Source organism: Myotis nattereri, assembly GCF_964212035.1.
Source record: "Myotis nattereri genome assembly, chromosome: 13".
In the NCBI taxonomy this organism is placed as follows: Eukaryota; Metazoa; Chordata; class Mammalia; order Chiroptera; family Vespertilionidae; genus Myotis; species Myotis nattereri.
This window is the reverse complement of record NC_138088.1, coordinates 50,803,173-50,818,785: the sequence shown is the minus strand read 5'-3', so window position 1 is coordinate 50,818,785 and position 15,613 is coordinate 50,803,173. Positions and strand designations below refer to the sequence as shown.

At 46.8% G+C, this 15,613-nt stretch overlaps 2 protein-coding genes across 3 annotated transcripts in view; one reads left to right on the top strand and one right to left on the bottom strand.

Moving 5' to 3' along the window:
- ACSL5 (acyl-CoA synthetase long chain family member 5) overlaps positions 1-4,573 on the bottom strand; it is a 39,119-nt gene extending 34,546 nt beyond the window's left edge. The window contains exon 1 of one of the 2 annotated variants that reach the window (XM_081104793.1): positions 4,109-4,573. In XM_081104793.1, coding sequence (XP_080960919.1) covers positions 4,109-4,127 — 19 coding nt within the window. In that variant the 5' untranslated portion in view covers positions 4,128-4,573. The remainder of the gene's footprint in view (positions 1-4,108) is intronic. The other variant, XM_081104792.1, reaches the window with a different exon arrangement.
- Positions 4,574-8,106: 3,533 nt separating this feature from the next.
- The window catches only part of LOC308528753 (guanylate cyclase 2G-like), a gene marked incomplete at both ends in the record, with an annotated part of 44,465 nt that continues 36,958 nt past the window's right edge, over positions 8,107-15,613 (top strand). The window contains 3 exons of the mRNA XM_081104528.1: positions 8,107-8,268; positions 13,391-13,589; positions 14,064-14,175. Coding sequence (XP_080960654.1) covers positions 8,107-8,268; positions 13,391-13,589; positions 14,064-14,175 — 473 coding nt within the window. The remainder of the gene's footprint in view (positions 8,269-13,390; positions 13,590-14,063; positions 14,176-15,613) is intronic.

The window sequence follows — 15,613 nt, the reverse complement described above, 5'->3', positions numbered from 1 at the left end:
GGATGATACCCAGATGTGGGTGACAGCTAATATGGCTAGAGGCACTAAAGCAGGACAAGCAGGACATTGGGATGGGATGATGAAGGGATATTTCTGATTTAGTTGAAAGGGAAAAAAAAGGAAGAAAAAGCCTCCAAGAAGGCTGAAGGAGACAGTGCCTGGGGCCTGGTGTTGACACCACACCACTGAAGTCATTTCAATTCACAAACACCAGAGAGCCTTGGCCAGTTGAGCTGAGTGGTATTTAATAGGAAAGCCCTCATTAGATCAAATAACTTAGTCCATGAAGGTAGCCTGGGATAGTTGTTGAGACACTCATCGATAGGCTGGTGACAGGCAGTGACAAATCCAACTGGATCACCATCAGGTTTCCCACAAATCACAGTCCAGCAGCCCTCCCTTAGGAAAAGCCTGCACCCCCAAAGCTCCCCAAGCCTGTTGCTGACCAAGTGATTTATGAGAGGCCTGAGGTCAGGAAAACCTGTATCAGAGGTCTACTGGATGTGATAAGAGAGCCTGTAAAAAGATAGGCTGGACAAAGTGCTAGGTCCCGTCACCATGCCAGGATAAGGTCAGGGTGATGCAAGAATTTGTGAAAGAGACCTTGCTACCTGGGCTCTCTGCGGAATCAGCCCTCACGCTACCTGGTTTGGCCAATGGTCAGGAGTCACCAGATCCAATTTGCAAATAAGCTTTATTGCCCATAGTCTCCTTTCCAAGGGCAAACTTTTAAGGTCATTGCCTTTTCAAATACCAAAGCAACAGCTTTACTACTTACTACATGTATGGCCCTGCAGGCAGTGACAATGTCACTGAGTGTAAGTTTCCCTCAACTGTATACAAGAAGGGGCCAGTGCTAATCTCCACTCCAATGGGATACTGGGTGGACCTTCTGGTACACTGTTGGGCACATGGGGAGCTCTCAGTCAACTAGCTCCCCTTCCACTCACCTGTTTCCAACTCATTGTCAATATCAGATGTTCTATTTTGAGACATCCCAAATGAGAAGAGATCATCAAGGTCTTCATTCTATAACCATCTTTCAACCTATGTGCAAAGGTCTTAACAACTTCTCATTTCTATTTAAATAGAGGATTTGTAGCTGGAGAGGGCATGGTACACCTCTGAGCTCCAACCCACCCATCTCCTCTCACTCTACCCGACCCCTGCATTCTCCTACAAGCCTTCACAATCTCATAACTCTTACAGTAGAAACCCAGAGATCTTACTGGGAACCCAGAGATCTACTACCAGCTTCCCTGAAGAGGGGGGTACCATGACCTTCCCATAGCAGTACAAGGGCTGCCTGACCTTCCAAAACTTGTGTGTTTATTCAAACAACATGAATGAAGTAAGAGCCTGGGAAATATCAGGCCCTGTGCCAGAGGAAAGAAGGAGTGAGGGCCCATTTCTGACCTCAGGACATAGTCACCTAGGGGAGAAACAGACCTAGCAGAGTTTACAGCAGAGTGTGACATGAGCAGTGATGGATGAACTCAGGACAGCCGGGGACACGTCACCCTTTCAAGGTGCTACCCAAGATTCACCCCAGGCTGAATCCCAAATGAGGGTCAGTGCATCACTGGCCAGGCATTTGAGACAGACAGGAGCAGATACGTCACTCCTGGTTTCTAAAATATTGCCGAAGTCTGATTTGGGAATTCCCCTTCCCGGAGGTGGGAGGACTTCTTTGAGGTGCAATTCACATAAAATTAACCATTTGAAAGTGAACAATTCAGTGGCACTTAGAACATTGACATGTTGGCCAACCATCACTTCTATCTAGGTCCTAAGCACTTTCGTCATCCACCAAGGAAACCCTGAAACCATTTAGCAGTTACTCCCCATTCCTCTCCTCCCAGTCCCTGGCAGACATCAATCTGCTTTCTGCTTCTCTGGATTTGAAAAAAGTGGGAGGATGATCAAAGGAGGGTTTCTCCCAGTTTCCAATTCTTTGACCCATGCACTAAACTAGGTTCTTCAGAAACTGAGTCATAGCTTGCCTTTGGAACTAAACGCATCAGAGTTCAAAGTCCAGCTCCAATCTCTGCACACCGAGTCCAGTTTCTTTCTTTCTAACTCTGTTTCTCTACCTATGAAACAAAGTACCTACCTCACAGGACCATTTTAAATATCATGAGAAAGGCCCCATAAAACAGGACAGCACTGCCCCATAGAATATATTCAATGAATGGTCCTGTAATAATTGTAGTTCCAGAAAAATGTCAACCTGAAAAATATCTAATAAATATATAAACTTAACACCTGCCCCGGTTCCCATATTTGAAAATCTTATCACAAATACAATTTTTAGGAAATCCGAAGAAAGGCTAATTCCACACATGAGTGGATGGAGCATGGTGTTAGCATTAGACAACTGGCTGCTTTGTTACCTTGGGAAAATTGCCATACCTCTCTGAGCCTACGCTCTCAACCATAAAATGGTGAAACCATCCACCTCATAAGATTGTCTTAATTTAAAAAAAAAAAAAAGGTTGTCTTAATTAAATGTGAGTGTATCACCCTGGCTGGGTGGCTTGGTTGGTTGGAATGTTGTCCCTTGCACCAAAAGGGTTGCGGGTTTGACTCCCTGTTGGGGCACATACCTGGGTTGCAGGTTCGATCCCCAGTTGGGGCATGGGTGGGAGGCAACCAATTAATGTTTTTCTCTCACATCAATGTTTCCCTCTCTCCCTTCTTCTCTCTCTCTCTCTCTCTCTCTCTCTCTCTCTCTCTCTCTCTCTCTCTCTAAGATTGATGAACGTGTCCACAGGTGAGGATTGAAGAAGAAAAAAAAAAGAAAAAATGTAAGTGTATCTACTATGAGCTGGTGTTTAACTGGCTTCATCTTCCCTCTGACCATTCATTCTCTGAAGCTCTCCCTTCCCCTGACCCCCCAGCCTCCCTTGCAGAACATGTGGCCCCACTGTATACTTAGCATTTAGTAACTCAATGATGCATGGATTTTATTGTAGGTGTTTTTGTCCTCAAAGGGTTAGAATATAGCCTAGGAGAGATTACTGTTTTAGGTTAGGATCTAAGTCAAATGCCTGGCTAATATATTCTGTTTGGTCTGGTTAATGTTTTTAAAAAAAAAAGAAAAGAAAAGAAAAGAAAAGAAATTGAAATGTGTTTTTCAGGGGTATGCCTGCCTTGCATTTTGCCAGAGTCCTCACCATCGACATCTTATTATGCACCATTTACTTTACTTGGCTATATGATCTGCCTGTCCTAAAAGCATCTGTGATTCTTGTTTTATTTAGGTTTTTGTTCCTTTCATTGTGCCAAGCACACAAGTGATACCAACCACATTCTATATGCCATGCCTCTTCCAAGATTATTCTAAGCTCATCTCAAACCCTTGTAAATTAGAGGGAACCACCAGAGCATGACTCCCGTGTTAGAATATAGCAAAAGCGATCAAGCAAACCCAATGATTCTATTTTTTACTAAATCCATCTTTTACTTTTAACATTCAATTAAATATGTTTAATTGAATTATTTCTAAGACTCTGCCTCTGTGAGAGACCACCAATCACCTACATGTTGGAGCTACTGATTCAATCCTACTTTTCAAACCTCCACAAGGGTTGATACCCACAGGAGCCAGAAAGCACCGACCGTGGAGTCTCTCCCTAATGCTCGCTCCTTAAACATCCTTGAAGTTCATCTGAGATTCAACTGTTGGCCCTTGCCCTTAAACAGACCCAGCTCCTTCAGAACCATTCTATCACTCAGTCATTCAGCAGCCCTTACCCCAGGAAGGAGTCAAAGTCCTCCAAGAAAATGGAGGGTAACCCCCAGCCCACATGGGAGCTAGGGCAGATGCTCAGACCCAGAAACCAGGTCTCGGTTGTGGTTCACCTCCCCAAGAGAGGCAGGAGGAAGAAAGTCTACCTCATGCTCCACATTCCTCCTTCCACTCCCCCTCCTGAAGAGGAGGGTCTACTGGAGGGCCCTAGAGACCTGGGAGAGAAAGTGCTGACACGTGCCTGGGACACAGCCCGCTCCAGATCCGCTGAAGCTGGGGGTCAGAATGCCTTCTCAGCCTCTGCCCCACGCTCCCAAGACACCTTGCTAAACACCCCCCTCCACACGGTCCCCTTACCCTGGGAGGGGGGTCGCATCCCTCAGTGATTCCAGCGATGGAGCTTCCTGATCCAAGTTCTTCTGGCACGTGAGTCCCTGTTCTTCTTCCCTCACCCCTGTGACCTCCAGGGGCTGAGAGGCCTCAGAGCATCCATGCAGACCGATGGCCCAGCTCAGAGTGCCCCGTTCTGCCCCGTCTGCCGGCCCCACGGTAGGCCATGGCCGGGCTCCTGAACGTGTGTGCTCGGGGACTCCACTTCCTGGTTTTTCTTTTACAACTGAAAGTGGAAGCGTCTGACCAGGAGGGAGAAGGCGCCAAGCCTACCCTGGCAGCTTGTCAAACGCCTTAACCCCAGCCCCGAGGGCTGAGATGCAGCCAGCCCACATCCCACTGTTCACCCTTTCCTCCTTTGACCACCTCGGAGGGAGCGAAGAACAAAGATCAAACAAACAAAAGTGACAGGAGGTGCCCCTCAGACAGTGTGTCGAGGAAGTGACGCTGCTCCCTGCTAGAGTCACACAGCAGGGAAGTCCCTCCGGATGCAACTCAGCCCTCACAGAGCTCCCAGCACCCGAGGGGAATCGGAGGCCAGCCCAACCCCCGGGGGTGTCAGCCCCTCTCCAATCCCCAGCATACCTGCCTCAGGCCGAAGCAGTGCTGATAAAAGCCACAATGCACCAGGCCAGGAAGGCAGGGGTGAATGGAAAGACTTTGTTTTCCTTCCTCTGACCAATCAGCTCATCCTTTTCATCCCCCAGACTTTAAATCAAAAATCCGTTCTGCTGCCTCCCTCACCTCCCCAAGGTAAACCTGGAAAATTAAAGCACAGTTCCAGACAAGCACACGTGCCAGGAGCTGTCAGACTGACCTGGCTCACATCTAGTAGCTTCTGGAAAACCCAGCGTCACACACACACACACACACACACACACACACACACACACACAGCGATGACCGTGAAAAAGGCAAATACCTTCTGAGTATTGTTATGAAATTGTTTAGAATGTTCAGGCCTCCTGAAAGTCTGGGGGTTAGCAGAGGTATCAGGACCTGTACTAGTCTCATTGGATTCGCCGAAGGCTGTGGCCACAGAAGGGCACAGGAGCTTCCATTCTGAGACTTAGAAGCAGAAATACAAGTTCTTCTGCCCCTTCCTGCCCCCCTTTCCTCCCTCCCACCTCCCAGGCACCCCGGAAGTTAACAGCATGTTCCCAGCCAGATTAGGATTTCTTCTCTCCAAGAGAGGAGGTCCTAAAAAGTTCTGACTAAAAACACCAGGGTAAGCCTGGCCACAATCTCAGAGAACAGGAGTTGGTCCCTGGTTCTCCCCTCGACTACCTAAGACATGGGAAAAGATGAAGTACAGGAAGGTGAGGGTAGCACCCCGCTTCTGATGCATCTCATGGCTGGAGGAGCACTTGGCTTGGCTTAGCTTCAGCAGCTCAACCCCCCCCAAGAGGAAGCTTCCCCCAGCGGAGAGCCCAGGACAGCAGAATGGGCGTGGAGTCTTAGCCACTCTAATGCTGTGGGCTGTTCCCTGGGTGCTGTCTTCTTTTACCAACCAGATGAAGAGCTCAGAGCCAGGAAGAGACGAGCCTCTCTTTATTTCTAATTGTTTCCTCCAGAACCAAATGCTCAAGTTCAGAACACTCTGGGTCATTCTAAAGGGCTAGCTGACTTGCATTCCTAGTCAGTCCTCTGTGCACATGAGTAACAGCCCCGAGATTTGAGAGAACAGAAGGCTTGGCAATCCACACGAATAGCAGCCTGTAGCAACACACTGGTCGTGACTCAAACCCTTGCCTCGCCACAACATCTCAGCTGTGGAGCCCAGGCCATGCTGTTCAAGCCCAGAGGCACATGATTTGTTTATGAAATGCGATACCAACCACCTCCCAATGAGGTAATGCCTGTCCTGCACTTAGTAGAGACCCCAGCACCCGAGAGAGTGTCTGCTAAGGTTTTTCTTCTCCTTTCTTCCAAATGGGAACACTGCCATCAACAGCTGATGAATGAATGTCCTTTCTAACCATATTGACACAGAGATTTCTGAATGGAAGATGGAAGAGACCCACAACCTGGCTTGTCTATAATCCTCAGAGATTTTCAGTCTGTTTTGATAGTATTTAGTAAAATGAACAACTTTCTCTTCCAAGTCTATCTCCTGCCAGCATTCAGCTCGCTCCAATGTCTCCACCCGGTTTTGACTGATTTTCTTTCTTGTGCCTCCCACATAAGTCAGCTAAGATGACTACTCAACGAAACGCAATTTCATGTTGAAAGTGCCTGAGGCTGAGAATGGACACATGTCCCACTTTCCTCCCATCCCTGCTCTCCCATAGACATGTAAACTCTAGAGCAGGCAGTTACTGCTGCTTACCTGGAAGGATCCGCTCACTTCCTGGGTGCAGGGAATGCGCCCCTCACAGCTGGCTGTAGGGGCTTAGCACTGCCACTGCCGGCAGGCACCTCTGCCTTTTCCACAGCACTGAGGACTGGCCACACCTGAAGGCAACGCGTACTGTCCTGAGAGTGGCCAACCAGCTCCCCTGGAAACTTTGAACCTGTTGCAACAGAAGTTCAAAGGTAGAAGTTACCTGTTCAAACACTCGTAGTAACCTCAGACAGTGAGAAGTGTAGAATTTGGCAAAAGGTTAAAACAGGAGATTGTTATGCAATGGGCTTAAGAGGAAGGAAAAAAAAAAGCCCATCAGCTACGAAAGCTAAGATTTAACAAGCAAAACCCTTTGTAGAGCTCATACCTCTGGGGGAAAAAAGAGGGTTGGTAGGGCTTTGCATCTGTTTTGGGGGCAGAATCCTTGAGATTGCAACAGGAAAAGGAAGATCTAAAGAAAAGCAGAGGTTAAAGCACTCCCTGAATTGAGAGTGAGAGAATGAGAAGCCACTCTAATTGTTACTCAAGCTCTAACTTTAAGGTTGGAATAAGCAGAGGCCAGTGACCCCTCCAGAATTGAACATCACTAAAAAACCAAATAAGGCAAATCACTCTAGAGTCTAGACTGAGGCACAAACCTAGCTAGGTTGAATTTAGAATGCAGAATCCAGGCCTTGACCTGGTAGCTCTGTGTGTCCCAATACGCCAAGGTTGCGGGTTCGATCTCCCATCAGGGCACACACAAGAAGCAATCAATGTGTGCATAATTAAGTGGATCTCTCTCTCTCTCTCTCTCTCTCTCTCTCTCTCTCTCTCTCTTTCTCTCCCACCTCTCTCTCTCTCTCTCTCTCTCTCTCTCTCTCTCTCTCTCTCTCTCATCAATCAGTCAACACAAAATTAGAATGCAGAATCCTGGCTCCAACTACCCACAGCTTAGCAAGGCCCTGGAAGGAGTAGGATTGCTATTGCATCACTGTTCAGCCTATATCCTACTCTCTCTTTCCATTTGGAAGTCCCTAGTCCCCATTCTTGACTCCAAAATCTTGACGACTACAAGGCATCATTATTGAACAAAAATGGTGAGTGAAGGTGAGAGAGGCCCTGGAGATTATGTTTAATATCAATTTTACAGGTGAGGCCAATGGAGGCCTTTTCAGATGAAATAAATCTCTCAGAATCACACAACCAGTTACCGAGGCAAGACCTACGGTTGGGACACAGACACCCATCGCGTTGCCTCTGCCACGATGGTGCTGCACCATGGCTAAGTGTTCATTTAACCACCAGTAGACCTTAGGCACTTGAAGGCTTTCTGCGGTCCAGGCCTGCAGAAATTCGTGGAAATACTACATTAGGTTTCTTCTAACTACTTGGTCAGGTGCCCAATATAAAAATTAGAAGCCAATACCACTTCCTGCTGGTAGCCGCTCCTGTAGGGAGGAGTGGCTACCACACTAACAAAGAGGTCTTATTAGGCCAGATTCTCCAGGTCTGAGGTGCATTAACTCTTCAAGGTCACTTCTCGTCACAGAGCCCTAGTTCTGCCTTAGGACCTGAGAAAAAAAGGGCTTCTAAGAAGTGGCTAAAGAACTGGGAGCATGAGTCCCACTTGATTGGACAAATGCCAAGTTGTGTTGGACCACCTTCTGATGCAGCGATTTCCAGAGCAAGATGCTTCAAGGCGGTGGTTCCCAAACTCCAGCAAGCCTCACAATCCCCTGGAGAGCTTGTTACAGCCCAGATGACTGAGCCAGTGCCAGAGTTTCTGGTTCAGTTGGCCTGGGTGCGGGCCTGAGCATCTGCCTTCCTAGCAATTTTGGGTGATGTGGATGCTCCTGATCTGGGGACCGCACTAGGAGCTTACTATCAGCATCACTGCTCCAAGCAGCCACCTGACCTTCAATGGGCTCCACAACTGAAAGGTTAAAGGGGACTACGTTTGTTTGGGGTTGTCTTGGCTATGCTGACCCTACAGTAGGGAGGACAACTTGACACAGAGTGTAGCAGAGAGGTGTTACTCAAGATCGCTGGCAGGCCAAGTCCAAGAATAGAGCTTTGGCAACAGTGGGAGGAATTGCTACTCACTGTCCCACTTCTCCTTTACGTAAATGTAAATCAAAGCCGCATGGCATCACAGCCAGACAACCTATATGAGTAAGAGTGTGGGAGTGTAGGGGGCGTTATCTGACCCAACAGCCTTAACTTTATTCTTGAGGGTATCTGAGACTCCAAAAGGTGAAGTAACTAGCTAGGGTAAGTCATTGATTCAGTAGGGGAGAAATGTCCAGAACCCAGGTCTCAGCACCCTAGCATGATACACCATCTCTTGATAAACCATTGTTTCCCATAGCATCGCTCTTAAAAAAGAAAGGTGTTAGCTATAAAAAAGAAAAGCGTTAGATATGCTTTTTTTTTTTGAAATATCCGTCTGTCCTCCTGCTCTCCCTCCCCACAGCCACATGCAGTTAGAATTCAATAAAAAAAGAAAATTATTTTTAGATCGGGCATCCTGTGGCCCCGAAAAAGTGCCAACCTTTATTTTTCCAGGTCATTCATAGGTAAGGTGCTCGAGGTGTAGAAGAGTCTGACCCACTCGCCACCACTCTGATACACTTACACTTGCTGCTCTGGTTGGTTTGTGTACATTCCTTCCCCTCTCCTAGAGACAGAGGAACCATGCATTTCATAGGCAGCAGTTCTAGAACACCAGAGGCCAACGTTCCAGAGTTTTCTAACAGAGCCTGGAAACAGCCGCTACACTTCTGGTGATAGGGCCTGACAACTCTTCAAAAGCAAAAACAGAGTTTCTCCATTTTTGAAAGCAGGAAAAGACAGACCTTGGAAGTGAGCCAACTTTACGTAACACCACTGTGTGTGTGTATAGCTCCTCCCAGTTTATCAAACACTTCCAGAAGATCTCTTAGACCTGTGAGATGTCAGCAAGGACAAAAGCTTCAGTGGCTGTTGGGAGCTGGGCCCCTTGACAAGGACTTCATGTGGCTCTTCCAGGAAACCTGCCAGGGAGTTACAGTTTGCACAGATGAGAAAATGGAATCTCAGAAAAGGTTCATCACTCTCCCAAGATCCTACAGCTTGGCCATGGGACCATGATGGGGGTAGAGGGGCCAAGCATTATTTTTTTTAACAATTTCAGGCAATTTTGTAAAGCCAGGTGATTTGTGGCTTGTCTATGAAAAAGTGCCCTTCTTTAAAGAGTTGGTTGCAAAGCAGATTTTAGAGCAGGGTGTGTGTGTGTGTGTGTGTGTGTGTGTGTGTGTGTGTGTATGTGTTGGGGGGGGGCAGGGGAATGAATCAATGAGGGCATCAAATATTATTTCAAGGTATTATGGGGGGCGTTTGTAGATTCCAGACAGCATGAAGCTAATGAGGTCCTTCTAAGGAAAAGTGGAATTTCTCCTACTAATCCTCAGAATCCAGAGATTCCTCTTCAACCTCCAGCCCTCTGCTTTGGAATATTTCCCTAGATTTAGATGAGGGAATAGTTATTCCCTAGTGCTCATTGTAAGCGTCCCAGATGAGGGCAAAGAAGAAGTATGGCGATGAGAAGAAAAACGGAAAGCACAGGGTGTCTGGAGGAGCTGGGGCCCCTGGGGCACAGGGAACACTTATTCACAAGGACCTTCAGCTGCTTTGACAGCTAAGCTAAGTCTTTGGAGTCAGGTAACACGTCCCAGGAAGAAAGGGAAGCAGAGTCCTAGAGTGGTGGGCTGCATCAGTTCATGTGAACTTAGTAATGACGGCTCCGAAAGAAAGGAGGCGAGATGTCCCTCCCTCCACTTAGCTGTGGAGCAGGGCAGAGGTTGCGATGGCACAGAGAGAGCAAAAGGAAAGCCGTGGTGGACCGACCTTTAGCTTCCCACATGGCAGAGCTGACGTTTACTCTTCTACTGAGATGTGAAAGGAAGGGGCGAAGTTCTTGAAACTCTTAACGAGGGTGCCACAATCGACCATTCTAATTATCGGAATTCCATACCCACCCTTTCCTGAGTTATCTGATGTTTCAAAGGGCTAATGGCACTCAAAGTACATCATACAGGGTAGAAATCTAAGGTTCTCATGCCAGCTCCTTTATGAAGGTCTTGAAGATGATCAGGATCATGGACATTATGGCAGCACTGCACCAAGAGCTCTGTCCATAATCATTTAACCTCACAGTGACCCCATGAAAAAATTGTTATCATTTTGGGGAAGAGGAAAGGTTAAAAGAGGCCATGTTGTGGCTTACAGTTGGCTCAGTCTCAGAGTCAGATTTTGAGTCCAGGCAGTCTTGAGTCCAGAGCCCAAGCATGCATGTATGATGGAGTACAACCCATTCCACAGACCCCTTGCAATCTTGTGTATTTATATATGTGTTTCTCTCTGCGACTTTCATTGGTCACTCAAAGGAAATTAAGAACGTTGCCCCTAGAGGAAGCAGGACCCAGTGCCAGCTACGTAGACCTGATGCCAAGGGTGGAACAAGAGCTACCTTTTCCCTTCTCAAAAGGCTGTCCCATCTGCTTGCTCATCCTTCCTGCCACTGAGCTCATTTCCCACACAAAACCTTTCTTCACTCAACTAGAGGGGGCAATGCACCACACATTCAGCTGCGCACCACCCCTCACCGACCCCCAGCTTTTTCTGCTCTGTGCTGGGCTCTGCAGTCAGCCCTGCACCATGCAGCTTCACAGTGCACATGGGAGGAGCTGGACCCATAGCTCGGTGTTAGTAGCAGCTCGTCTTGCTCAACTGGAGTCACTGACAGCAGCAGCTCGGGCACCCGGGCTCTTGAGGCCACTTGTTCAATTCTTTGTGGGAAGGAAGTGTTACTCAAGCATGAGCACTTGCTTGACAAGAATGGTGTTTGCACAGATTGCAAGAAAACTTCCCGCAACCCCCAAAACGTGCCCTCCTCAACCCCAACAACATGCACACACAGCAAATTGCCTTGCAAACTTAGCTTCCCACCTGACAAGCCACGGCTCACGATGGGCTAAGAGATACTGACTGACCCCCCACCCTTGGAGTGGCCAGGTGTGCTCATAGGTGGCCTCACCTTGGGGTCTCAGTGTGCCAGATAAATACTAATCTTCTCAGGGTCATGATGTCAGCAAGGTTAAAACAGTGACACAAACAACCTCCTCCTTTATCAGCAAAAACTTCTCAAGAGCATTTAAGAATCAGATGGAAAGTGTAAAGGCCCCCGAGAGAGGTGTCTGCTCTAAATTCCCAGAACCTTCCACAATCCCAAGGAAACGTCACTACCTCCCAGCAGGTTAGAAGGGGAGCTCAGAGGGAAGGTGCAGACCTGCACTGTCCAGTACTGTAACCAGGAGCCACGTGTGGCTGCTGAGAACTTGAATGAGGCCAGTCTGCATTGAGATATGTTTAAATATAAAACACACACCAAATTTTGGAGACTTAGTATGAAGAAAATCACATAAAATCCCAAATTAAAAAAATATTGATTCTGACTCTGGATGGGAATCTCAATTGGTTAGATATACCAAGGTTGTGGGTTCAATCCCTGGTCAGGGCACATACAAAAAAATCAACCAATGAATGTATAAATAAGTGGAGCAATAAATCAATGTTTCTCTTTCTCTCCCTCTATTTCTTCCCCTCCTTTCCTTCCTCCCTCCTTTCCTGTCTCAACCACCAAGAAATAAATAAATAATATAAAACTTTTGATTCCATTTTGAAATAAGAATATGGGATATAGTAGGTAAGTAATCTTACCTGTTCCGTTTATTCTTTTAAATGTGTCTTCTGGAAATTACTGAAGACAGTGTGGCGCACACTCTTTTTCTCTTGGACGACATTGATTTAAGCCAAAGGTTCTCTGCCTTAATGCCATGGAATATAAGCGAAAGGTGGTGTTACCGGTGGCAGCAGCGAGCATGTTATAACTGCTCCAGGTGAACTTGAAGAGGGCCCTGTCTTTAACCTGTTCCTCTGGTCTCTGTAGTAGCAATGGTTTGTTCTGCCAGATTTACATCATCCATCCAATGGAGTGTGTGACCTTGACTGAAGCAATAGTCTCTTGATAAAACTGCTACTACTCTCTCACTGTTGTTTAATGACAGGCACCACGGCATGTATTCTACCTCTATGATTTCATCTAATCCTCACTTGAGCTCGTCAGAGTAATGACAAATGAGGAAATTGAGATTCAGACAGTCTACAACTTGTCCAAGCCAACTTAAGCCTCATTTCAAACCTGCACTCCCAACCATCCTGCTACACAGCTTCCTACAGGGCGGTGTGGGAGAAACCTTCGACAGGCACTGCTATTTGGGGATGCATGCCAAGCCCTTCCCTCTAGCCAAGTGTTTAAAAACATCATCCTCTGTGTTACAGCCTTGGTTGGGTTGCCCAAGCTCACAGCATGGAGAGCAACTGGCTACAGTGCCTGGCTAGGGAGCTAGTTGGGAAGTTTAACACAAGCAGAGCGGAAATGACAGGAAATGGGAGGAGTTCTGGTCTCTCCAGACAAAAAGCTCAGGAGGGTGGAGATTCAAAAGGAACATCCCGCCTCCCTTTAGAAAAGCCACCCAGACACCAAGCTTAGTGCCAGGCCGGTCCCTGATTGGCTCAAATGGAAGAGCATATGATTCTCATGGGTTAAAAGTATGTAATTAGCAGAGAAAGATGTATTAAGGCAAGAATACATTCTTTATTCGCTCAGTGTTTAAGATACTGTGAGAACAAAGGTGCTTTTGGAAACTTAAAATTTTCTGAAAAGTGGCTTCAGAACTAATTACAATCACTGCTAATCATTTAGTGTCTTTGATTACTCAGTATACTCAGTAGAGGGAGTATAGGCAGCTGCCCTACCTCTCCAGTACTTTCTGGAAGTTTTTGCTTTTCCAGCTAAGGCTTTTTTTTTCTTTTTTTTTTTTGAGGGTGGTCTTTACCTGAGAGGCAGGATCAAAGACCAGAAAAGAAATATTCAGATCCAAAATCTGGCATTTAAAGCAGCCCAACCTGCTAAACTTCAGATTATATTTGTAGCCAGAAGAAAATTGGAAAATATTTATTGGAAACCCCAGATTGTCAAAAGCAACTGCTCGGGTGTCAAAGACACATTCCTGGTGGAAACAGGTGAGAGAAAGAACAAACATCACTGGCCAGAGGAAGAGTGTCCTTCAGCAGGTCGGGATAAGTACAGGCGGTTGAAGTATATCAGAGACAGGTGGAGTCCCAGGAGGAAGGACCTCTTCCTCTCACACAAGCCTCTTCAGTTCCCCATCCCGGCCTTCTAGGCGTCGTGCCTGTGTGGTCACCTAAAGGAGTGGCTTTAGTATCCAAGGAATTTGCTTTGTTACAGGTCCAGGAACTATGATCTCCTGCTTTACACAAGTTCAACCTTTGCTCTACTTTCTTCTGGCTTCTCAAACATTTACTCACCAGGAGCTTCATATTCAGTGAAGGTAACTCAGTATTTGCAAAAGCTGAGAACACCAACTCGGAAGTTTGATGTTCACACCCTGACAGGTCATAGCCACCTCTGGCTTGCTCTTACTTCTGGGATGATGTGTACAAGGTGTGCTAAGTCTTCAGTAACCTTCCCTTTAGGAACCTGTAAGCGAGACCTGGAAAGAAAAGTGCTGCCACCCCTGAGTGTGGTGTACTTGGTTAGTTATGAAGCCACCAGAGTCCTGGGATTTGAGGGCAAGAAGCTGGTAAGGTCAGAGGTCTCTGCCCCTGCCATGTCCCCACTTCTTAGGAAATGAAACAGAGGCTCAACTACAGTCTTAGTCCCTCGGGAAGCCTGAGGCTGATGCCTTTCTAGGAAGACACCTTGAGACGCAGAAGAGTGTGGGAGGGCGGGAGTGATGGCTGCCTCTCCCTTTGTTTTTCCCTAGGACATGGCAGCCTCATCTCCCCCTTCCAGTAGGCCACACACCTTTTCCCACCTCTTATCTTCTGGAGAAGCTTGAACCCACTCATTCTAAACCATCATTGTTCTCTAAACACGGTCAGACCACTGACTTACACATTGAAGGCATGGAAGTGGAAAGCAGCGGGGGAGGCAGCTAGGAAAATGCTGGAGGTTTTATGAAAACCCCACCACCTTGGACACAGCCAATCTTATCTGACCTTGGATGCTGAATAGCTGGGCCTGTTTCTGGTCTATGGTCCAGGCTGGCCAGCATCGAGGAAACTGACTTAGACAGAAGGAACCCTCTCTCTGTATTAGTCTCTTCAGGAAGCAGCAATGGGATAAAGTAGCTAAGAATCAAAGCACCATCCCGACCAACACAGGGAACAGCCCCTGCACGTCTGATGGACATAGTTTTGTTCTAAAGCATTGTTGGGTGAAACAACATGGCCTCTCTACTCAACCACGATGCTCCCGGTAACTTATAGGCATAAGAATTTCCTAGGAGGAGGGAGGACTGGAAAAGAAAGTGGAGAATATCATGCCATCTCCAGCAGCCACAGTGCCTGCAAATCCCACTAAATTGGTTTTAATCTCAGGCATTTCCATTCTAGTCAATGAAGGACTTAGTACAAAGTGGGTGGGCCTGTTACGATGGTAATGGTTTCCAAGTGATGGTCATTACTTGGACCACAGCATTGCTGTCTCTCTCCATCTCTGAGGGCGATGGTAAAAGGGAGGTGGGCTGAACTCCACAGGGAATAATTAGAGCCTACAGAGGTAAGCCAAGTGCCTCGCAGTGTGACCTTGCCAACGTGAGCGGCTCCTGACCTGAGAATCCAGACCGCCTGAGTTTAACCCCCATGTTTTCTCTCCACAAATGCCAGTCTGTAGGGTTTGTTTCTAATAAAAACTTTTACTTTTCTTCCTTATCGCAGTTATTAAGACAAAATTATGAAGATTAAGATAAGCAAAGAGAAGAAAACATACTCATAGTTCCCATAATAGAGCTTAGTGTATGTCATCTTTGCTTGGCAACTGTGTGTGCTTAATAAAAAACACAATAAAATAGAACACTATATATGTCATTGTATAGTGTCCTTCCTCAATTGATACATAGTGACTTAAGGGTATAAATGCACTAATTTCAAAAAATATATTTTTATTGATTTCAGAGAGAAAGGGAAAGGGAGAGAGAGATAGAAACATCAATGATGAGAGAAAAATCATTGATCAGCTGTCT